Source organism: Scyliorhinus torazame, chromosome 18 (assembly GCF_047496885.1).
Source record: "Scyliorhinus torazame isolate Kashiwa2021f chromosome 18, sScyTor2.1, whole genome shotgun sequence".
Lineage (NCBI taxonomy): Eukaryota > Metazoa > Chordata > Chondrichthyes > Carcharhiniformes > Scyliorhinidae > Scyliorhinus > Scyliorhinus torazame.
This window is the reverse complement of record NC_092724.1, coordinates 19,009,264-19,033,758: the sequence shown is the minus strand read 5'-3', so window position 1 is coordinate 19,033,758 and position 24,495 is coordinate 19,009,264. Positions and strand designations below refer to the sequence as shown.

Genomic DNA, 24,495 nt, shown 5'->3' with positions numbered 1-24,495 from the left:
AGTGTGGCGACCAGAATTGAACACTATACTCCAAGTGTGGCCTAACTAAGGTTCTATACAGCTGCAACATGACTTGCCAATTCTTATACTCAATGCCCCGGCCAATGAAGGCAAGCATGCCGTATGCCTTCTTGACTACCTTCTCCACCTGTGTTGCCCCTTTCAATGACCTGTGGACCTGTACTCCTAGATCTCTTTGACTTTCAATACTCTTGAGGGTTCTACCATTCACTGTATATTCCCTACCTGCATTAGACCTTCCAAAATGCATTACCTCACATTTGTCCGGATTAAACTCCATCTGCCATCTCTCCGCCCAAGTCTCCAGACAATCTAAATCCTGCTGTATCCTCCGACAGTCCTCATCGCTATCCGCAATTCCACCAACCTTTGTGTCGTCTGCAAACTTACTAATCAGACCAGTTAAATTTTCCTCCAAATCATTTATATATACTACAAAGAGCAAAGGTCCCAGCACTGATCCCTGTGGAACACCACTGGTCACAGCCCTCCAATTAGAAAAGCATCCCTCGGACTTCCGGGTGCGGCGATGACCAGCTGAGTCGCACGTTTCGGCAGCTCCCTGTGAAACGGACTTTTGGGCTCTTGATAGGAGCCCCAACGGCAATTTTAACGGCTGAAAACACCGTGCGGTAAACCAGAAGGGTGTTCCCCCTGGACACGGATGGAAAAAGGAGAGGAAAGTGGCCGGATTGCAGCGGATCCTTTGGAACAACGGCAAGGAAGGCAAGCAGAAACCAAGATGGCGTCGGAAGGTGGCAGTTTCATATGGGGCCCTGAACAACAAGAGTTTTTGAAACGCTGCGTGGAGGAGATAAAAAAGGAAATGAAGAAAGAGTTGTTGGCCCCGATATTACAGGCGATTGAAGGGCTGAAAGAGGAACAAAAGACCCAGGAGCAGGAGCTTCGGGTCGTGAAGGCGAAAGCAGCAGAGAATGAAAACGACATACAGGGCCTGGTGGTGAAGTCGGAGATACAGGAGGCACACCAGAAACGATCTGTGGAGAGGTTGGAGGCACTGGAAAATAACGCAAGGAGGAACAACTTGAGGATTCTTGGCCTTCCTGAAGGTGTGGAGGGGGCGGACGTCGGGGCATATGTGAGCACGATGCTGCACTCGTTAATGGGAGTGGAGGCCCCGACGGGTCCGTTGGAGGTGGAGGGAGCATACCGAGTTATGGTGCGAGGACCGAGAGCAGGAGAAGCTCCCAGAGCCATAGTGGTGAGATTTCTCCGTTTTAAGGATAGAGAAATGGTCCTTAGATGGGCGAAGAAAACTCGGTGTAGTAAATGGGAGAACGCGGTGATCCGCGTCTATCAAGATTGGAGTGCGGAGGTGGCGAGAAGGAGGGCGAGCTTTAATCGGGCCAAAGCGGTACTTCACAAAAAAAAGATAAAGTTTGGAATGCTGCAACCGGCAAGACTGTGGGTCACATATCAAGGGAGGCACCACTACTTTGAGACGGCGGATGAAGCGTGGACTTTTATTGTAGAAGAAAAATTGGAATGATTGGACTACGAAAATGAACATTTGGACAAAGTGGTGGGACGAGTGGGGGGGGGGGGGCGAAGAGGGATTGTATGATTAATCCTGCGGTATGGTAACTTTTCTTTCTCCCACAGGTGGTGATGGGGGGAGGTGGGGAGGGAGAGGAGATGGGGCATTGGCCATGGGAGGCGGGGCCGAGGGAGAGGCGCGGGCTTGGTTCCCGCGCTATGATAATTATGGCGGGAATAGAGAAGCAGGAAGGAGGGGGCACCGCACGGGGCGAGCCGTGATCACGGGGGGAAGCCGAGGTCAGCCAGAGTTTGCTGACTTCTGGGAGCAACATGGGGGGAGTAATTACGCTAGCGGGGGGTCTAGCGGGGGGGGGGGGAGGGGGGAATTACTGGGTTGCTGCTGCTGGGGAAAGGGGGGAGTGGGTGCGGGAAAGGATGGGCGGGGGGGCACCGTCTGGGAGAAATACAGCCGCGTGGGAACTGGGCGAGAAGCTGGAAAAAGATGATGGCTAACCGGCAAGGGGGGGGGGGGGAAGCCCCCCAACTCGGCTGATCACGTGGAACGTGAGGGGGCTTAACGGGCCGATAAAGAGGGCACGAGTACTCGCACACCTTAAGAAACTTAAAGCAGATGTGGTCATGTTACAGGAAACGCACCTGAAACTGATAGATCAGGTTAGGTTGCGCAAAGGATGGGTAGGGCAGGTGTTCCATTCGGGGCTGGATGCGAAAAACAGGGGGGTGGCTATATTAGTGGGGAAGCGGGTAATGTTCGAGGCAAAGACTATAGTGGCGGATAACGGGGGCAGATACATGATGGTGAGTGGCAAATTACAGGGAGAGATGGTGGTGTTGGTAAACGTGTATGCCCCGAATTGGGACGATGCCAATTTTATGAGGCGAATGCTAGGACGCATCCCAGACCTAGAGACCGGAAAGCTGATAATGGGGGGAGACTTTAACACGGTGTTGGAACCAAGGCTGGATAGGTCGAAGTCCAGGACTGGTAGGAGGCCGGCAGCAGCCAAGGTGCTTAAGGATTTTATGGAGCAGATGGGAGGGGTGGACCCGTGGAGATTCAGTAGACCTAGGAGTAAGGAGTTCTCGTTTTTCTCCTATGTCCATAAAGTCTATTCACGCATAGACTTTTTTGTGTTGGGTAGGGCATTGATCCCGAGGGTGAGGGGAACGGAATATACGGCTATAGCCATTTCGGATCATGCCCCACACTGGGTAGACTTGGAGATAGGGGAGGAAACAAGAGGGCGTCCACCCTGGAGAATGGATATGGGACTAATGGCGGATGAGGGGGTGTGCTTAAGGGTGAGGGGATGCATTGAAAAGTACTTGGAACTCAATGACAATGGGGAGGTTCAGGTGGGAGTGGTCTGGGAGGCGTTGAAGGCGGTGGTTAGGGGGGAGCTGATATCAATAAGGACACATAAAGGGAAGCAGGAGAGTAAGGAACGGGAGCGGTTGTTGCAAGAACTTTTGAGGGTGGACAGACAGTATGCGGAAGCACCGGAGGAGGGACTGTATAGGGAAAGGCAAAGGCTGCATGTGGAATTTGACTTGCTGACCACAGGCACTGCAGAGGCACAATGGAGGAAGGCGCAGGGTGTACAGTATGAATATGGAGAGAAGGCGAGCAGATTGCTGGCACACCAATTGAGGAAAAGGGGAGCAGCGAGGGAAATAGGGGGGGTGAGAGACGAAGATGGAGAGACGGAGCGGGGAGCGGAGAGAGTGAATGAAGTGTTCAAGACATTTTATAAAAAATTGTATGAAGCTCAACCCCCGGATGGGAGGGAGAGAATGATGGAGTTTTTGGATCGGCTGGAAATTCCCAAGGTGGAAGAGCAGGAAAGGATGGGATTGGGAGCACAGATCACGGTAGAAGAAGTGGTGAAAGGAATTAGGAACATGCAGACGGGAAAGGCCCCGGGACCGGACGGATTCCCAGTTGAATTTTACAGAAAATATTTGGACTTGCTCGCCCCGCTACTGACGAGGACCTTCAACGAGGCAAAGGAAAGGGGACAACTGCCCCCGACTATGTCAGAAGCAACGATATCGCTTCTTTTAAAGAAGGAAAAGGATCCGCTACAATGCGGGTCCTACAGACCAATCTCCCTCCTCAATGTAGATGCCAAGGTCTTGGCCAAGGTAATGGCAATGAGAATAGAGGAATGTGTCCCGGGGGTGGTTCATGAGGACCAAACTGGGTTTGTGAAGGGGAGACAGCTGAACACGAACATACGGAGGTTGTTAGGCGTAATGATGATGGCCCCACCAGAGGGTGAAACGGAGATAGTAGTGGCGATGGATGCCGAGAAAGCATTTGATAGAGTGGAGTGGGATTATCTGTGGGAGGTGTTGAGGAGATTTGGGTTCGGAGAGGGGTATGTTAGATGGGTGCAGCTGTTGTATAGGGCCCCAGTGGCGAGTGTGGTCACGAATGGACGGGGATCGGCATATTTTCGGCTCCACAGAGGGACAAGGCAGGGATGTCCTCTGTCCCCATTACTGTTTGCACTGGCGATTGAGCCCCTGGCGATAGCGCTGAGAGGTTCCAAGGGATGGAGGGGAATACTTAGGGGAGGAGAAGAACACCGGGTATCTTTATATGCGGATGATCTGCTACTATATGTGGCGGATCCAGCGGAGGGGATGCCAGAAATAATGCGGATACTTGGGGAGTTTGGGGATTTTTCAGGGTATAAATTGAACATGGAAAAGAGTGAGCTGTTTGTGGTGCATCCAGGGGAGCAGAGTAGAGAAATAGAAGACCTACCGTTGAGGAAGGTAACAAGAGACTTTCGTTACCTGGGGATCCAGATAGCTAAGAATTGGGGCACATTGCACAGGCTAAATTTGACGCGGTTGGTGGAACAGATGGAGGAAGATTTCAAGAGATGGGACATGGTAGCATTGTCAATGGCAGGGAGGGTGCAGGCAGTTAAGATGGTGGTCCTCCCGAGATTCCTTTTTGTGTTTCAGTGTCTCCCGGTGGTGATCACGAAGGCTTTTTTCAAAAGGATAGAAAAGAGTATTATGGGTTTTGTTTGGGCCGGGAAGACTCCGAGAGTGAGGAAGGGATTCTTACAGCGTAGTAGGGATAGGGGGGGGCTGGCACTACCGAGCCTAAGTGAGTATTATTGGGCCGCTAATATTTCAATGGTGAGTAAGTGGATGGGAGAGGAGGAAGGAGCGGCGTGGAAGAGATTAGAGAGGGCGTCCTGTAGGGGGACCAGCCTGCAGGCTATGGTGACAGCCCCATTGCCGTTCTCACCAAGGAACTATACCACGAGTCCGGTGGTGGTAGCTACACTGAAGATTTGGGGACAGTGGAGACGACATAGGGGAAAGACCGGAGCACTGGGGGGGTCCCCGATAAGAAACAACCATAGGTTTGCCCCGGGGGGAATGGATGGGGGATATGGAATGTGGCAAAGAGCAGGTATAACGCAATTGAAAGATCTATTTGTGGATGGGAAGTTTGCGAGTCTGGGAGCGCTGACCGAGAAATATGGGTTGCCCCAAGGGAATGCATTCAGGTACATGCAATTGAGGGCTTTTGCGAGGCAGCAGGTGAGGGAATTCCCGCAGCTCCCGACACAAGAGGTGCAGGACAGAGTCATCTCAAAGAAATGGGTGGGGGACGGTAAGGTGTCGGATATATATAGGGAAATGAGAGACGAAGGGGAGACTATGATGGACGAACTAAAAGGGAAATGGGAAGAAGAGCTAGGGGAGGAGATTGAGGAGGGGATGTGGGCAGATGCCCTAAACAGGGTAAACTCGTCGTCCTCGTGCGCCAGGCTAAGCCTGATTCAGTTTAAGGTATTACACAGGGCACATATGACTGGAACACGGCTCAGTAAATTTGTTGGGGTGGAGGATAGGTGTGCGAGGTGCTCGAGAAGCCCAGCGAATCATACCCATATGTTTTGGTCATGCCCGGCACTACAGGGGTTTTGGATGGGGGTGACAAAGGTGCTTTCGAAAGTAGTAGGAGTCCGGGTCGAACCAAGCTGGGGGTTGGCTATATTTGGGGTTGCACAGGAGCCGGGAGTGCAGGAGGCGAAAGAGGCCGATGTTTTGGCCTTTGCGTCCCTAGTAGCCCGGCGCAGAATATTGCTAATGTGGAAAGAAGCCAAGCCCCCGGGGGTGGAGACCTGGATAAATGATATGGCGGGGTTCATAAAGTTAGAGCGGATTAAGTTCGTCCTAAGGGGGTCGGCTCAAGGGTTTACAAGGCGGTGGCAACCGTTCGTCGAATATCTTGCGGAAAGATAGATAGGGGAGAACAAAGAAGGCAGCAGCAGCAGCCCAGAACTTGGGGGGTGGGGGGGGGGGGGGGTGTGGCCTGAGACAAGGCAGTTGCCAATTAGGGCTAGTTTTTATTTTTGTTATTTAATATTTATTTATTTGTTGTTGTTTTCTTTTGTTCTTGTTTAAATAAAAAAGGTCATTATTATCTGTATTGTTATAATGTTGTGTAAAGGATGCACAATGTACTGTGTTGGTTGACCAAAAATTTTCAATAAAATATTATTTAAAAAAAAAAAGAAAAGCATCCCTCCATTGCTACTCTCTGCCTTCTATGGCCTAGCCAGTTCTGTATCCACCTTGCCAGCTCACCCCTGATCCCATGTGACTTCACCTTTTGTACTAGTCTACCATGAGGGACCTTGTCAAAGGCCTTACTGAAGTCCATATAGACAACATCTACTGCCCTACCTGCATCAATCATCTTAGTGACCTCCTCGAAAAACTCTATCAAGTTAGTGAGACACGACCTCCCCTTCACAAAACCGTGCTGCCTCTCACTAATACGTCCATTTGCTTCCAAATGGGAGTAGATCCTGTCTCGAAGAATTCTCTCCAGTAATTTCCCTACCACTGAAGTAAGGCTCACCGGCCTGTAGTTCCCGGGATTATCCTTGCTACCCTTCTTAAACAGAGGAACAACATTGGCTATTCTCCAGTCCTCCGGGACATCCCCTGAAGACAGCGAGGATCCAAATGGAAATGGAATTGAAGTTACAGATCAGCCGGGATCTAATTAAATGGGGGAATGGAACCTTTCCTGAATGCAAAATAAATGACTGATAGAGACAGTTTTATTACTTATTCAGTATTAATTCAGTTGCTTACCCAACACTTTCAGCAGCAGAGTGGAGTGTAGGATAAGGATTATGGGGCCCAGGTACTGCACAGTGACCACACACAGAAAGCAGAACACTCGAGAAACCTGCAGCAGGTGATAAAAATATCCCACCAGTCACTAACAACCTTGCTTTGATCTGCTGATAAAGAGATGCCACTGTTCATAAACTACACACTGGGAATGAATCACAGAAATTACCCAGACCAGAGTTCCAGGATATGGTCACGATCCTCACAGTTACAGCAGCCCGAGAACAATATTATGACCCCATGTCACTCCAATTCTGGGTGTCTATTACTTTCTATATAAACACCTACAACCCCGCGATTAGATTCCAGTCTATGAGGAAAGGGTTAACATCAGAATCATACATGACACTGATGCAATAATGATGGAGGTGATTCTCCGGCTGCGTTGCGCTCGGCGCAAATCCCGTTATGTTGGGGGAATTGCGGGAGAGCCCGGTTCTCATTCTCCCGTCCTGCTCCAGCTAGTATGATCAGGAACTTGCCCAAAAAAGGTGAGAACCTGGACACAACTCAGTTGCATTCATTTTAATCTCATTAGCAAGATTAAAGTTAAATGTAGCTGCCTCCTGCTATTCACCCACCCCCTCAGCGGGGAGTCCCCCTGCTGAGAATCACTACTGGTCCCTAGAAGTGGGGACTAGGTGCCAGAGGAACCAAAGGGGAGCAAGGGGTGAGTACCGTCTTTACATTTGCATCCAGGGTACTGAGGGGGTTCTTTCAGGGGAGGTTGGGATCAGGGGGACGTGTGCCAAGTCTTCCCTCTGTAGCCTTGAAACCATTAAACTCTCTCCTAGCATGTCAATTTAAATAATCTGTCAGATCAAGGTAAAAGTCTTCCCTTTGATGTATTGGAACCTTTGAAATGCTTTTATCACATTCAATTTGATTCCCCTTTAATAGCCTCTGGACTTGCTGAGAAACCTAAAAACTTTGAACTGCATTGTTTACATTCAACAACAAGGTCCATTATTTTTTTTACAAGCCTCTTGATTGGCAGGTCCAGGCTATTTCAAAGGAGGGTTTGTTTGGCTTCTTTTTATGGCTCTTCACTGTCCAATAAATCTGAAGTGCTTCCTCTTTTGAGCAGGTATTGTTTCTAATCACAGTTTTTTTTCCAAGAGGTTGTTTCTTTGTTCTGAAGGGCTTCCTGGAAAGAGCGAGTGTTGTTTCTAACCGCAGATTTTTTTCTGCTAGGGTTTCCTCTGTTTTGAAGTCCTTCCCAGAAAGACCAGGTGCTCGGAGTGCTGCCCTCTGGCTGTGGCACTCGGCTGATACTGCCAGGGTGCAGTGCCAATTTAGCGCTGCTAAGGAGCAGAGGTGAAGGGGGGGGGGGGGGGGGACTGAAGGGGGTAGGGGCCTGAAGGGGGTCTTTGGTGAACCCGCGGGATTCCGCTCACTGGGGGAAGGGGGCCTTGCCAGTGATTTTGAGGGGAAGCCAGGGAGAGAGGGGGTGTGGGCTGCAGTGTTATTCTAAGATCGGGGAGCCGTTCTCTGATGATCCGGCCTCGCTGGCTACTTCATGGCACGAATCACCCCTGGCTCCAACAAAATTTCTAAGTGTGGGTGGATTGCAATCTGGATCATGCTGATCCACCCAACGGGAATCGTACCCCATTTCCCACCAGTGACCATACTGAGAAACCTTTTTGGGAGAATTCCGTCCTGTCAGACCACTTCACTGAGAAGTAGGAGACGTCAGGAAGGAGGAGAAACTCAAACTTCATGTCGAGGTCAAAATGTGTAAATACTTTAAGAGTTATTGTTTTGAGAAACTACAAACTCGAGCAGCATAGGTTGGTAAAATAGACAATCCCCCAAAACCCCCATATAGATCGACCACATAATGAAACAGCCTGTGACTCCCTCCCGGATATAATAAGTACATAAAGAAGAAATATTATTGTGACCTCTTGGTGACCTAAGGATCTGCTTAAGATCAAGTAGCCCCACTCTTGGTTATCTGTTATTACATGAATCGATTTCTCATGGCATTGCAGAATGGGAATCAGCAAAAGGCTTCATGTGAAGTAGAATTAGAGTGCAGGAGATCATTGCACCCGAGAACGTGAGTAAAATAGCAAGGTTTTCGGCACTATGAGAAGCAGAGAAGTACTTTTTGAAATGTTGGTGAGCAGCTGGGAAATAGAGAACTCAGGTCCAGCAGCACCACACTAGTAAGAGGGTGTAACTACAGCATGACATGTTTACACAAGAAGCTCCCATTATGGGCATTGCAAACAAACTTTAGTGGAAGGCGTTGCTGACTAAAGTGTAGCAGCAAGAAGCAAGATATCAACAGGAATTGAGTGGAGATGGAAGATTCTAACTTGTGTGTATCTGGTCTATCAATTTTAGGCAACAACAGCTGTGTCTTCCTGGATAAATTAGAGGCTAATTGTTCTTGAGTAGTCCTGAGATCAGAATGATTTTCCTTTTTTCATACTTTTTTAAATTTTAAAAGAAATTCTGGCACCAAATGTAGATTAGAAGGAATCTCCTATAAATTTGATATGAACGTTTCCTTCCAAAAATATACTTTTTCACCAATTTCCTTAGTATCTCACACACACAGGGTCGTACAGGACTAATTAGTCCTCCTCTTTCTCATAATTCCTCTGATGTACCTTCCGCTGAATTTCAATCATAGGGATACTTCCAGCCTCCTTCTTCATTTGCTCCACCCACTTTCCCGCCAGGTTTAGGTACGCCTGCAGGTGGTAGCGGGTCATGGCCAGACGGAGCGTGCAGAGGGCGATAATTATCCACAGGCGCACCGTGTTGTATGTCGTGTCGGACATCCTTCAGAATCAAATGAGCAAGGAAGTCCAAAGTCAGAATTTTGTATCATTACTACATTAATATGCTTTATTCAGGGGCGGCACAGTGGCGCAGTGGTTAGCACTGCTGCCTCAGGCTCCGAGGAACCGGGTTCGATCCTGGCTCCGGGTCACGGTGCGTGTGGAGTTTATACATTCTCCCCGTGTCTGCGTGCGATTCACGCCCACAACCCAACCATGTGCCAGGTAGCTGGATTGGCTATGCTAAATTGCCACATAATTGGAAAAAATAATTGGGTACTCTAAATTTATTTTAAAAATAAAAACATAGAAACATAGGAAGTAGAAGCAGGAAGAGGCCCTTTAAGCCTACTCCGCTACTCATGATCATTGCTGATCATCAAGTTCAATACCCTGATCCACTCATTAAAAAGAGCATCATTATTAATTGGCAACATTACTCCGGTGCCAAAAGAGCAACAGGTCTCATCCCCACAACCCAAAGATGTGCAGTTTAGGTGGATTGACCATGCTAAATTGCCCCTCAATTGGAAAAAAAAATAATGATTGGGGACTCTAAATTTATAAACAAAAGGACAGAAAAATCCAAGAAGGTACAATGAAGGTGCGAGGGATTGCTGGGTACTCACAGCTCCATCTTTTCTTTTCCAAATGGTGTGTTCATCACAAAGTCTCTGGTGATTGGTTTCACCCACAGCAATAAAATGATGATAGGTGACAGAAAGTTGGCGTGCAATAGGATCCTGGGAGAGGGACAGGAAACAAAGACCATGAGGGAAACATATTACTGCAACTAAAACAGTATTATATACAAATAATCCTGCCCCAAGTTGCTGCATAAAGGCAGCAAGGACTAATAAATGGTCAAGCCAAGAAGGGAAGGATTTGGGGAGAGATACCCAAATCGTTTGGAAAAGAAATAGGCCATATAACAACAGCTTGTATTTATACAGCACATTTATTGTCATAAAACATCCCAATAAACATCACAGGAGCACTATCAGACAAGCAGGTGGATTCTCCAAAAATGAGACTATGTCCCCCACGCAGGCATAAAAACGGTGGAGTTTTACTCCCGAAATTCCTACTAAAATGTGGGACTAATTCAATGCCTTGCAGGGAGCTAGCAGGGACCCGGAGTATATCTCACAGCTTTAGCTGGGGATACGGGCCCCTGCACTTCCGGTTTGGAGTCCGCACATGCGCACAACAGAGGCCGAGCCGAGTTCCATGGCGGACTCGGACCGCGGAGCCACACCGACAAATAAGACCCCCCACCCTCCTCCGATCGGCCGCGTGCCCGAGCATTTAACCCCGCATATCTAATTCCCGGCCGCCTAAGAGGCCCACCCCCACCCCCACCCCCGATCAGGGCGGCCGTGGACTGAGTCCGCAGCCGCCACGTCAGTATCTCGACCGGCAATAGGTGGTTGGTTCCACGCCGTCGGGAACTCGGTCAGTTGGGAGCGGAGGATTGCTGGGCGGGCTTCTGGCAATGGCCCCAGGCCGCGCGGCGTACTCTGCGGTCACGTCGATTTTCGGTGCCCGGAGAATTGCCGGACCGGCATCGGGCCCAATTATGGCGCGATAGTGGATTCTCCGCCTCCACCTCGGCTGCGATTTTGGCGCGGGACTGCGGAGAATCCAGCCCAAGATCTTCCTACCCCCTGAAAAGGTTGATGGCATCCCCAATTTAACATTTCTTCTTAAAGATGGCACCTCCAGCAAAGCAGCACTCCTTCAGTGATGTGCAGAAATGTCAGTGAAGCACGGAGTGAGGATTGAATGCACAGAATTGCTACAGCACAGAAGGAGGCCAATCAGCCCATCATGTCCGCACCAACTCTCTGAATGACGAATTCAGTGGGTGCCAATCTACTCCCCCCCCCCCCCCAACCCCAAGCTTCCTTGTCAGATAACAGTCTAATTCTATTTTGAATTCTTCAATTGAATGTGCCTCCACCAAACTCTCAGGCAGCACATCCCAAACCTTAACCACTCGCTGCATGCAGAAGCATTTCTTCATGTCCCATTTGCTTCTTTTACCAATTACTTTAAATCTGCGCCATCTTGTTGCTGATCCTTACACAAGTGGGAACAGTTTCTCCCCATCTCTGTCCAGACCCCTCATAATTTTGATTACCTCTATGAAATTTCCTCTCAGCCCTCTCTTCGCAAAGGAAAGCAGTCTCCAACGTCTCCAATCTATCTTCATAACTGAAATTCCTTGGAAGCATTTCTGCAAATCTTTTCTGCACTCTCTCCATCCCTTTGTATCCTTCCTTGGAGCACAGAACAGGAGTAGACCATTTGGCTCTGCCATTTAATTGGAACATGGCTAATCATCTATCTCTTACGCCATTTTCCCTTGCTGTCCCATTTCCCGTGATATCGTGAGTATCCAAAAATCTTTCGACTTTGGTTTTGAACATGCTCAATGAATTTCCACTGCCCACTGTGATACCTCCAGCTGAGGCCAAACTGGTGTCTTATGTAAGTTCATCATAATCTCCTTGCTCTTGTACTCTATGCCCCTATTAATAAAGCCTAGGATTGTACTCTATGACCCTATTAATAACGTATAGGATACAGTATGCTTTATTACCCACTCTCTTAACTTGTCCTTCAATGACTCATGCATATATACACCCATGTCCCTCTGCTCTGCACCCTGTTTGCTTTTTATTTTATATTGTCTCTCCATATTCTTCCTACCAAAATGAATCACTTCACATTTCTTCACATTGAACTTCATCTGTCACCTCTCCACCCATTCCATCAACCTCCTCACAGTTCACAATGCTTCCAGGTTTTGCACCATCGCAAACTTTGAAATTGTGCCCTGTACACCAAGATCCAGATGATTTATATATATCAGCAAAAGCAAGGATCCCAACACTGACCCCTGGGGAACTCCTCTACCGATCTTCCTCTCGTTCAGAAAACACCCAATAACTGCTATTTTATGTTTCTGTCATTCAGCCAATTCCATATCCACATTGCTACTGTCCCTTTTATTCCATAAGTTATAACTTTGTTCACAAGTGTGTAGTGTGGCGCTGTATGAAACACCGTTTGGAAGTCCATGTACACCACATCAACTGCAATGCCTTTCCTATTACCTCATCTAAAAATTTCAACTAGTTAGTTAAACATGATTTTCCCTTAAGAAACCTGTTCCGCTTTTGTTAATTAACCCACATTTGTCTATGTGATTATTAATTTTGTCCTGAAATATTATTTCTAGACGTTTCCCCACCACTGAAGTTTGTAGCTGTTGGGCTTATCTATACATCTTTTTTGAACAAGGGTGTAACATTTGCAATTCTTCAGTCCTCCGGGACCACGCCCGAGTTTCAGGAGGATTGAAAAATTATGGTCAGTGCTTCTGCAATTTCCACCCTCATTTTCCTCAGTCTCCTTGGATGCATCTCATCTAGTTCTGGTGACTTATCCACTTTAAGTACAGACAATCTACCCAATATTAATAATAATCTTTATTGTCACAAGTAGGCTTACATTAACGCTGCAATGAAGTTACTGTGAAAAGCCCCTAGTCGCCACATTCCGGTGCCTGCTCGGGTACACAGAGGGAGAATTCAGAATGTCCAAATTACCTAACAGCACGTCTTTCAGGACTTGTGGAAGGAAACCGGAGCACACCACCTCTTTGTCAACTTTAAACCTTTCAAGTATCTGAATTACCTCCTTTTGCACCATGGCCTGGGCAATATCATCTTCCTTGGTAAAGACAGGTGCAAACTATAAATTTAATACCTCAGCTTTGTCCTCTCCTTCCATTTTGGGCCTTAATTGGCCCTACTCCTCCTTTTACAATTCATGTGCCTATAGACTCTGGGATTCCCTTTTACGTTAGTTGCCAGTCTCTTTTCATACGACCTCTTTACTTCTCTTATTTGCTTTTTCACTTCCCCTCTGAACCTTCTATATTCAACCTAATTCTCAATTGTATTTTCTACCTGAATCTATTTTGAGGGAATATACTTTGATGTTGCCTGGATTACCTCTTCTTGGAATGTAGCCCATTGTCTAGTTACCATTCTTCCTGCCAACCTCTGACTCCAATTTATTTGGCCCAGATCTTCGTTGTCCTTCCCCCAGTTAATTATTGTTTATCTGGGCTGTTTTTAGTCCTTTTCCATCTTTCAGAAGTTAGTGTTGCAACTGTTTTATGTTGATGTAGATAGAGAAAGATTGGGACTGCGCTGTAGAAAGAATGGACTTGATGGGTCCATTTCTTGCTCCCTCCCGGGCTCCCATTAGTGCCTTTCCACAACATTCTGTTCTTCAAAGCACCGCATCGTTAGGACTTGGAGGAGGAATATGAGCTGCCAAGTGGAAACGGGTTCAGATATTTACAGGTTCGAGATTTTGTGAGGAAGCAGGTGCCGTTCTTTCCCGGTTTGCTGCCCTTGGGGTTGCAGGATAAGGTGCTATCGAGGGATGGGGTGGGTCAGGGTAAGGTGTCCGAGATTTATAAAGAGCTAATGGACTGGGAGGCAGCCCCGATAGCGGAAGTGAAACGGAAATGGGATGAGGAACTGGAGGGGGGGGGGGGGGGGGGGGGAGGGGGGGGGGGGGGGGGGGAATGGAGGCCAGGATGTGGGAGGAGGCTCTGAGGAGGGTGAATGCGTTCTCGTCTTGTGCGAAGCTCAGCCTTATCCAGTTTAAGGTAGTTCACAGGCCGCACATGACGGCGGCTAGGTTGAGCAGGTTTTTTGAGGAGGTTTAGGATAGTGGTGGGCAGTGCACAGGGAGGCCCACGAACCATGTTCACATGTTTGCCGCTTGTCCAAAACTAAAAGGGTACTGGCAGGGTTTCGCGGACATAATGTCCGAGGTGTTGAGGGTGAAGGTGTTCCTGAGTCCAGAAGTGGCGATATTTGGAGTGTCAGAAGACCCGGGAATCCAGGGGGCGAGAGAGGCTGATATTCTGGCCTTTGCCTCCCTGGCAGCCCGCAGACGGATTTGTTGGAGTGGAGGGACAGGAGCCACCGAAACCGGGTATGTGGGTGAGTGACCTGGCGGAGTTCCTAAGGTTGGAGAAAATCAAGTTTGTCTTAAGAGGGTGGGTCGATGGATTTGTCCAGAGGTGGAAGCCGTTCATCGACTTCTTCAAGGAGAATAGAGGCGTCGGGGGGGGGGCGGGGGGCAGATGAAGGGGTTGAGATGGGGAAGGCAGAATGGGAGATGGGAAAGCAGGGAGTTTGGGGTGTTGGTTAGCTAGTTATTTATTTATTATGATGTTCCGGTTTGTGCTTGCTCTTGGTTTTGTTTGTATTTACTATTTATACAAATGCCTCAATAAAAATATATTTTTTTAAAAGCACCGCACTGTTATTTAACTCCAGTTGCATTTCTTACTGTATCAGAGGTTTGTCCGCCGTCATCACGAGAGCATCTAAATGAGTCTGCGCCAATCGGAGGCCCGGGAATGTTAAACATGCACCAATAAATGCAGAAAACCCAACCAATGAGAGCTTGAAGATTAGTCTGGAGATTGAGTAGCTGAAACAGAAAGAAATGCACATCACCCTGTATGGATACGTTACCACCAAAAACAAATTTGATATAGGATGGAATGGGGTGAGGGAGGGCAAATTTTCAGAGGGACAACAGACCCTGAATGAAAGTTTTAATCTGCAGTTTCAGGCTCCAGATTAAACAACCAACAAACGTCATGATGGGTCGAATGGCCTTCTTCTGTGCTGCACTGTTCTATGAGTAAATGAGTGACATTCTTTTATTTAAGAGGTGTTTGATGAGGGAGGAATGCAATCTGCTCTTCTTTTGATTAATGCCATAGGATTACACCTACAGGCAAATAGGACCTGTCCTTTCAATTAAAGGACAGCACTTTGGACAATGTAGTACTCCACTGGTACTGCACAGGAGTGCCAGCCTGGACTAAGCAGCTGGTTGCAAAAAATATAAAAATATTTGCACTTAAATAGCACCTTTCACAACCTCAGGATGTCCCAAAGTGCTTCACAGCCAATGAAGGAGTTTTAAAGCGTAACCACTAGTGTTGTATGGGAAATGTGGCAACCAATTTGCATGCAGTTAAGATCCCACAATTCTCGCTCTCTCTCGTCATATAGCATCTACATTATCTGAGGGTTTCTAATCATGGTTCAGGAATGTCATGAAATCACAATGGGACAAATAGAAGAGGCAGACTCCAAGAGTCAGATCAGCCTGTACAGGAATTGAACCCCTATCTGCATTATTAAGCTGATTATTATCACTTTCATCTTAACATCGGAGCTAACCCACCCTCTCTTCCACAATTGGCAATGTTATAATGATCAAACCATCAGCTTTAATGATGCTGACATTGATCTGAATACCAGAGATAACTCTCCACCTCTTTTTCAATGTAGGGCTGTGCGATCTTTCAAGTCCCACTTGAGAGGCAGATGGGGCCTCCATTCAACGTCACGTCTGAAGGATTACACCTCGGGCGAAATTCTCCCGAAACGACACGATGTCCGCCGACTGGCGCCCAAAACGGCGCCAATCAGACATGCATCGCGCCGCCCCAAAGGTGCGGAATGTTCCGCATCTTTGGGGGCCGAGCCCCAACATTGAGGGGCTAGGCCGACGCCGGAGGAATTTCCGCCCCGCCAGCTGGCGGAAACGGCCTTTGTTGCCCCGCCAGCTGGCGCGGAAATGACATGTCGGGGCGGCGCATGCGCGGGAGCGTCAGCGGCCGCTGACAGTTTCCCACGCATGCGCAGTGGAGGGAGTCTCTTCCGCCTCCGCCATGGTGGAGACCGTGGCGGAGGCGGAAGGGAAAGAGTGCCCCCATGGCACAGGCCCGCCCGCCGATCAGTGGGCCCCGATCGCGGGCCAGGCCACCGTGGGGGCACCCCCCGGGGTCAGATCGCCCCGCGCCCCCCCAGGACCCCGGAGCCTGCCCATGCCGCCTTGTCCCGCCGTTCAAAAGGTGGTTTAATCCACGCCGGCGGGACAGGCAATTTATCGGCGGGACTTCGGCCCATCCGGGCCGGAGAATCCAGCGGGGGGGCCCGCCAACCGGCGCGGCCCGATTCCCGCCCCCGCCGAATATCCGGTACTGGAGACTTCGGCAACCGGCAGGGGCGGGATCACGGCAGCCCCCGGCTATTCTCCAACCCGGCGGGGGGTCGGATAATGACGCCCCTCCAGTAGTGCAGCACTCCCTCAGAATTGCAATGGGACTGTCAGCCTGAATTATCAGCTCAAATCTCTGGAGTGTGACCTGAACCAACAACCTCCTGGTTGGAGATGAGAGTGCTATCCACTGAATCATGGCTAAAAGGAAAGATTGAGGAGATATGTAATGGCACAATTCGATATTAAATAAAAGAAACAATACTCACGGCCAGATGTCCACCCCTAGTTGCTTTAGAAAGACCCCCACATTTTCATAAAAATTGGCAAAGCCTGCAGAGGGGACAAAAATCATCGACCAATTGGCAGTGTTTACAGATACCTGTTAATCGAGTCAGTTCTACTTTCACTGTCTGTTGCCTTGTCAGTGACTTCATTTGATAAGTGTACTGCCCAATGTGTTCAGACCAGGTCCCAGGGTCTGTACTTCCCAATGTGTTCAGACCTGGTCCTAGGGTCTGTACTCCCCAATGTGTTCAGACCAGATCCCAGAGTCTGTACTTCCCAATGTGTTCAGACCAGATCCCAGGTCTGTACTTCCCAATGTGTTCAGACCAGGTGCCAGGGTCTGTACTGCCCAATGTGTTCAGATCAGATCCCAGGGTCTGTACTTCCAACGTGTTCAGACCAGGTGCCAGGGTCTGTACTGCCCATTGTGTTCAGCAGACCTGGTCCCAGGGTTTGTACTGCCCAATGTGTTCAGACCAGCTCCCAGGGTCTGTACTTCCCAATGCGTTCAGACCAGGTCCCAGCATCAGCCAGTTTCTAGTCTTCAGCAGAAAGGTGGGCACAAGTTTTCAAGTAGCAAGACTATGATGTAGGGAGACCAAGAGATTAATAGTGCAGGAAACAAATCACAGAGACAAACTGAAGAAAGGTGGGGAAGTTTCACTCTTCAGGTAGCTATATTTAATTATTGTTTAGCACTTTGGATGTGAGCAATGCTGGCAAAGTATCAATTATTGCATCATCACCATCTTCTCAGCAGAACTGGCAATGGCCTTCTAATTTGTAGGGACTGCTTGTGCAACTGAATGGCTTGCCAGACTACTTCAAAGAGCAATAAAACTCAACCACAAAGTGTGAGGCTGGGTCACCAGTAGGTCAGACTGGATTTAATTCCCCATAGAACATGAACGTCAAGATAACTTGGCTACTTTCATGATCAGTTTTGCTGGTGCCAGATTTATTAAATTATCATAATTTTTCAGTCAGATTTAAAATTAATCTTTAGAACAGCACCATAACGGAGGCCGGGAATTCTGCAGAGGCTACCTCATCTCCTGACTCCCTTAAGCCCGTCCACCGTCTACGAGACAGTCAGGAGTGTGATGGAATACTCACTTTTAAATAACTACTACTGTTCTTTAAAAATGAATCTCAGGGTGTGGGCACTGCTGGCCAGGCTGTCATTTATACACATCCAAGTTGACCCGAGACTTGGAGGGGAAACCACCGGATAATGCTGTTCCCATATGTCTGCTGGCCCTGTCCTTCAAGATGGTGGAGTGGTGGGGTTTGGGAGCTGCTGTCTTGCATTTGATCTTGGAACTCAATGAGAAATCAACCACATTCTGACTTGGCAGCCTAGTCATTATATTCTTTAGCTTGTGAAATATAAATGGGAAATTTCCAAGGGACTTACCTGGTTCAAGGCCAAACTCCAGATAATCCTCCCGCACGATCAGAACTAACATAGCAATGAGGACAAAGAGGAATGCGAAGGTCAGGCAGACAGAACGCTCACCTCCTTCCTCGGTCTTGAAATAATGAATCATCAGAGAGAAGAGAACTTTGCTGCGCAGGTAGTGTCAAGGCAAGAGGGTTTACAGAAAAATTGAATCAAAACACAGCCCATTTTGTGGGTCACCATGCCAGTTTAAGACTGCGCTACTCATGACCGTTTTGCCATAGGCTACAGCCCCAAGTTGGGAATGATTCCCATATTTCGCCCTGGGAAAGGTGCCTGACATGGATCAGAGCCCATACTTCACACCCCAAGCTCATTTTAGTAAACATAGGAATAGGAGGAGGCCATTGAGCCCCTTGAGCCTAATCAATTAGATCATGGCTAATCATGGCACCTTAATTCCATTTACCCTTAGTACCATCTCCCTGGATACCATTATCCAACAAAAATCTATTGATCGGTCTTGAAAATTTGAATTGACCCTCATCTTTTACAAAATTAAAGTTTGAGGTTTCCACTGTTCTAGTGTTGTATTCCACAACACAAGATGGCGCCGGAGCGAGGTGACTCGCTGCGAGCTCTCTCCAACAGATCCACTTTTTACTTAACTTATACTCGTTCTAATCTTTTAAAATTTAATTCTAAAACTAACATTACTACATTGTATACCTTGTGTTGCCCTGTTATGTATTTTCTTTTCTTCCCATGTACTTAATGATCTGTTGAGCTACTCGCAGAAAAATACTTTTCACTGTACCTCGGTACACGTGACAATAAACAAATCCAATCCAATCCAATCTTTGCGTGGAACAATCCATCCTGATTTCACCCCTGAATTGGCCCACTTGTTCTGCACTCCTCCCACCAGAGGATATAGTTTCTCTCCATCTACCCCTTAATTACACCTCAATTAAGGTAATCCTTCGACCTTCTAAACCCGAGGGAGGGCAAGCTAAGATTATACAGCCTACCCTCAGAATTAAATACTCTATAAGCCTTGGTATAATTCTGGTGAATCTGGAGTTTTGTTTTCTGCCATTAGAATCATATAGCACAAACAGAGACTGTGATTATGCTGGCACTTTGGAGAGAGATACAATAGGATGGAATCCTAATTCCAGAAACATTCCACAATAGCCCATGTTTGGAGGGCTAATAAAACAAAGCGGCAATTGACAGCCACGGATTGTTTGGGAGGGGTCAGTGGCATTGATAAGACAGGAAAGTGGGCATCAAAATAGCTTTTGGGGCACATAAGAGCATGGCAGAGCAATAGTCTGTGCAACTTCTGCACGTTCCCCCCGTGTCTGCGTAGGTTTCCTCCGGTTTCCTCCCACAAGTCCCGAAAGAAAGGTAAATTGGACATTCTGAATTCTCCCTCTGTGTACCCGAACAGGCGCTGAAGTGTGGCGACTTGGGGATTTTCACAGTAACTTCATTGCAGTGTAAATGTAAGCCTACTTGTGATGCTAATAAAGATTATTATTAGTAGTAGTACTAAGTATGGGGTCATTCAGGATTCTGTGTGACAGCATCGTCAGCTAGCAGGATAGAAAAGTAGCATCACTTGGCTTGAATGTCACAAATTGAAGCCCTTGCAAAATCAGGATGTGCCCCCCCCCCCCCCCCCCCCCCCCCCACAGCCCAGTTGCCACCCACCAGCAGCGGAGCACAGCAACACGGTGCAACTTGTCACAACCACTCAACAGCTGGATAAGCTGTTCTAACATGCCAATGGAGGGTGGGAGTGGTTGGGGAGGATGAGAGGGGCCTGACCCAGTAGGCTGTCCTTGTCGATTGCTCTTTTCAATAACAGTGGTCAGTTTGTTTATCCCCCACTGATTACTTGAGGAGGAAGATTAGCAGTGCTGTAAACACTTCAATTCATTACACAGACAGCTCCCTGCAGGGGACAATGCCATTAACCACTTTTACAGCTTGTCAGAGAGTCAATGGTTACCCAATAAGTTAAAACATTTTAACTGACTGAAAGGAAGGAATGTGACAGTCTCTCTACTTGATGTAAAATGCAAATACATTTTATGGACTTATCAGGAACCCACTGGAGGTACCATAAAAAAAACATAAATCTTTTCACCTGCTCATCAATAATTTGGAACAATAACAAGCCTACTTTAATGTTACAGTTCTGGAAAGCAACAACCAGACCTCAAAGTAGATAAACTGAGAGCTAGTCTACTTTATAAATAAGTCTCAGCTTGAATTGGTTGGTAGCATTCGTGCCACTGGAATCGGAAGGTCATGTTGGTCACGGTCCACTCCAGATCACAAAATCTAAGTTGACTCTGTGGTGCACGCCTAGGGATGCTGAAAAATCAGAGGTTTTTAAAAATGTATTCATTATGGGATGTGGGCATCACTGGCTAGGCCAGCATTTATTGCCCATCCTTAATTACCCCTGAGAAGGTGTTGGTGAGCGTTTTATTGAAATGTTGCAGTCCATGTGGTGTAGGTAGAGCTTTTAGGGAGGGAGCATTAGAACTTTGGCCCAGTGACAGTGAAGAACAGCAATATAATTCCAAGTTAGCATGGTGTGCGACTTGAAGGGGCGCTTGTAGGCGATGGTGATCCCATCTGCTGATCATGTCCTTCTAGGTGCCGTCGAAGGAGCCTTGCCAGTTGTTGCACTGCATCTTGTAGATGGCACACACTGCAGCCACTGTGCATCGGTGATGGAGGGAGTGAATGTTTAAGTTGGTGGATGGGGTGCCAATCAAATGGGCTACCTTGTTCTGGATGGTGTCAAGCTTCTTAAGTGTTGTTGGAGCTGTACACATCCAAGCAAGTGGAGAGCATTCTATTACACTCCTGACTTGTGCCTTACAGATGGTGAACAAGTTCTGGAGATTGAAGAGGTGAGATACCCGCCACAGAATTCCCAGCCTCTGACCTGCTCTTATAGCCACAGTATTTATATGGCTAGTCCAGTTCAACCTCTGGCAAATGGTAACCCCCAAGATGTTTTTGAGTGTCAAAGAGAGATGGTTAATTTCTGTCTTTTTGGGGTCATGGCCTGGCACTTAAGTGGTGCAAATGTTACTTGCCACTTACCAGCCCAAGTCTGAATATTGCCCAGGTCTTGCTGCATTTGGACATGGACACCTGTATCTGTGGATTCAAGAGGTGTTGAACATTGCGCACTCATCAGCGACATCCCCACATCCGACCTTATGATGGAGGGAAGGTCATTGATGAAGCAGCTGTGATGGTTGGGCCTAGGACACTACCCTAAGGAGCTCCTGCAGTGATGTCCCAGGTCTGAGATGATTGATCTCCAACCACCACATAGATCTTTCTTTGTGCCAGGTATGACTCCAGCCAGTGGAGAGGGTTCCTCGATTCCTACTGAATGCATTTTTACGGGAACTTTGATGCCACACTCGAACTGCAGTGACATCAAGGGCAGTCACTCTCAGCTCACTGTCTTTTAGATGAGATGCTAAACCGAGGCCCAGTCTGCCCTCTCAGATGGATGCAAGATATTTAACGTCACTGCTTTGAAATATGCGCAAGAGTTCATCCTAATATTCCCCCCACACCCAATGTCGCCAAAAAAGTAACAAAAAGGTCATATCCTATTCATATTTGTGGAATCTTGATGTGAGCAAAGTGATGCCATGTTTGACTTTATTTTGTAAATAAATTTAGAGTGCCCAATTAAGGGGCAATTTAGCCTGGCCAATCCACCTATCCTGCACATCTTTTTGGGTTGTGGGGATGAGACCTACACAAACACAGGGCCATGTTTGTATTTATACCAAGAGTAACTGCACTTGCGATTCAAAAAAAAAATTCATTGATTGTGAAGCACTTTTGGATGCCCTGAGGATATCACGGATGCTATATTATAATAAAACACATACGTAGATCATCTGTTTTAGTAATGTTGGGATAAATGTAGGCCTCGGACACCAGGGGTAACCCTCCTGCTCTTCTTTGAAACAGTGTCACTGGATCTTGTACAGCCACCCGAGGGGGCACACAGGGCCTCAGTTTAAAAATCTCATCCGAAGGACAACAGTGCAACACTCCCTCAGTACTGCAGTGGGAATGTCAGCTTGGATTTTGGGTCCAAGTCTCTGAGGTGGGGCTTAGATCCAGGTCCTTCTGACTCAGGAGCGAGTGTGCTACCAACTGAGCCTCGGTTAATACCAGGCATAATTGATAAGTCAGCATCCCTGCTCACGTTAGTTTGTTTAATGCAAACGGATTTTTGTACACAGCAGTGTCGGCAGGGGGAAGGTGCACAAGGATACATCCCAAAGGCCAATGTGAGCAGGCACCACAGCACACCAACGTTCACTTCCCCACGAATGCTGAGCAGGCTGTAGTAAGCCTCTGTGAACATGTAAACCAGTGTTGCATACAAGACAAAATCCACCAGCCACTGGTAGTCCAAGAAGTAGCGCAGGACTAAACAGAAAGAGAAAAAGAAAAGAAACAATGTTAACCTGGGTACTATTTCACAAAAACACCAATGTTACTTCATGTTTAGCCCATCCAGTCCACGTTGGTGTTTATTCCCCATATGAGCTGTAACCCTAGTTCAATGTGCTTGGTACATTCTCATAACTCTTTATCCCCCTTTCATTCAACCCACTTACCCAACATATTCTTCAATGTTACCATTGTGCCTGCTTCAGTTGTACATCCAAGGTGATTATCAGACACTGTGACACTATTTAAAACTGAGCCACTGAAGTTATAGGGAGGTGGAGAGGTTTAGGCAAAGAATTTCAGTGCGAGGGACCCAGGAAGCCAATCACAGAGTGAAGAAAACAGGGGATGTTCAAGAGACCAGGATTGGATGAATGCAGATCTCAAGAGGGTAGTAGGGCCGGAGGAGGTTACAGGGACATTAGTCTCTCCAATGTAGAATATACCGTATTGGGAGCAGCGAATACAATAGATCAGATTGAAGGAGGTGCACATGAAGCGCTGCCTGACTTGAAAAGAGTATTTAGGCCGTTGGATGGTGAGCAGAGGCAGATGTTGCACCTTCGGCAATTGCATGAGAAGGTGCCATGTAAAGAAAGTAAGGTGGGAGGGATTTGAAAATAAGCTTGAGAATTTTTAAACTGTGATGTTGCTTGACTCAAAGACAGTCTAGATCAGCAAGCATAGGAGCTGATAGTAAACCAGACTTGGTGTGAGTTGGATACAAGCACGAGTATCAGTGGACATGGTACTGAACAACAGTCAGTGCCCAAGGAACAACCATCAGCATCTTCAAGATAAGAGGGGAGATGAATTATCACCTATTTCACAATTAGCCCAGTCTAAATCTCACAGCCAGGCTGAACATCAACTGTTATAATGCTGATTATTTCAGGTCTTCACATGCTCCTTACCAAGAGCATCGAGTGGACTGATCGGTTTTGTTTCCAACTGCAGATTGATGTCCTTTGGCACCGTCTCAGGTTTGGTCTCTGTGACACCATTTTGCCTCCTGTCAGCAAAAGACAAGAAAGTGAGGCGACAAAAATAATTGGGATTAACAACTGTCTCTGCACTTCACATCCGGCAAGCCTGCAGGTACAACTTAGTGGCTCTGCTGATTTCACACCAAGTCCTTTCTTCTCAATCTTGCTCTCAAATGGAAATTCTCACATCTCCTGTACCATTACAGCTGTCTTCAATGCAATGTTCCAGAGAAGCCCAATGCAAACTGGAGGAACAGCACCTCATCTTCTGATTAGGCACGTTCCAGCCTTCCTACTTACTTCAGTTTGTGAACTTTCTCCTCCACTTTCACCCCATTGTTATTTCTGTCAATTTACTTTCATTTCTTCCGTCGATCTGTTTTTCCTTCACCAGTCTCCCGTCCCCCTACCCCATCCCACTAGGGCTATCTGCTCCTTGTTCCAAGTGGTCCTTTGACACACTGCTTACCTCTGTTCTGCAATTAACACATTCTGATCTCTTAATGTGCCACCATCAGCACCCTTAGTCATTATCTCTACCATTTACATTCCCTTTGTCTTTTTGACAATGACATCTTTGTCAATCTCCAATCTCTGGATGAAGAGTCATCCAGACTCAAAACGTTAGCTCTGTTTTCTCTCCACAGACGCTGTCAAATTTGCT

At 47.5% G+C, this 24,495-nt stretch overlaps 1 protein-coding gene across 3 annotated transcripts in view; it reads right to left on the bottom strand.

Moving 5' to 3' along the window:
* tmem161a (transmembrane protein 161A) overlaps window positions 1-24,495 on the bottom strand; it is a 51,793-nt gene that overhangs the window by 7,558 nt on the left and 19,740 nt on the right. Inside the window, exons 4-11 of one of the 3 annotated variants that reach the window (XM_072482290.1) lie at window positions 23,760-23,857; window positions 22,665-22,821; window positions 18,343-18,494; window positions 16,907-16,970; window positions 14,907-15,050; window positions 10,151-10,264; window positions 9,348-9,522; window positions 6,682-6,778 (exon numbers count right to left, since the gene is read on the bottom strand). In XM_072482290.1, the coding sequence (XP_072338391.1) occupies window positions 6,682-6,778; window positions 9,348-9,522; window positions 10,151-10,264; window positions 14,907-15,050; window positions 16,907-16,970; window positions 18,343-18,494; window positions 22,665-22,821; window positions 23,760-23,857 (1,001 nt within the window). The remainder of the gene's footprint in view (window positions 1-6,681; window positions 6,779-9,347; window positions 9,523-10,150; window positions 10,265-14,906; window positions 15,051-16,906; window positions 16,971-18,342; window positions 18,495-22,664; window positions 22,822-23,759; window positions 23,858-24,495) is intronic. The other 2 variants (XM_072482292.1, XM_072482293.1) reach the window with 2 other exon arrangements.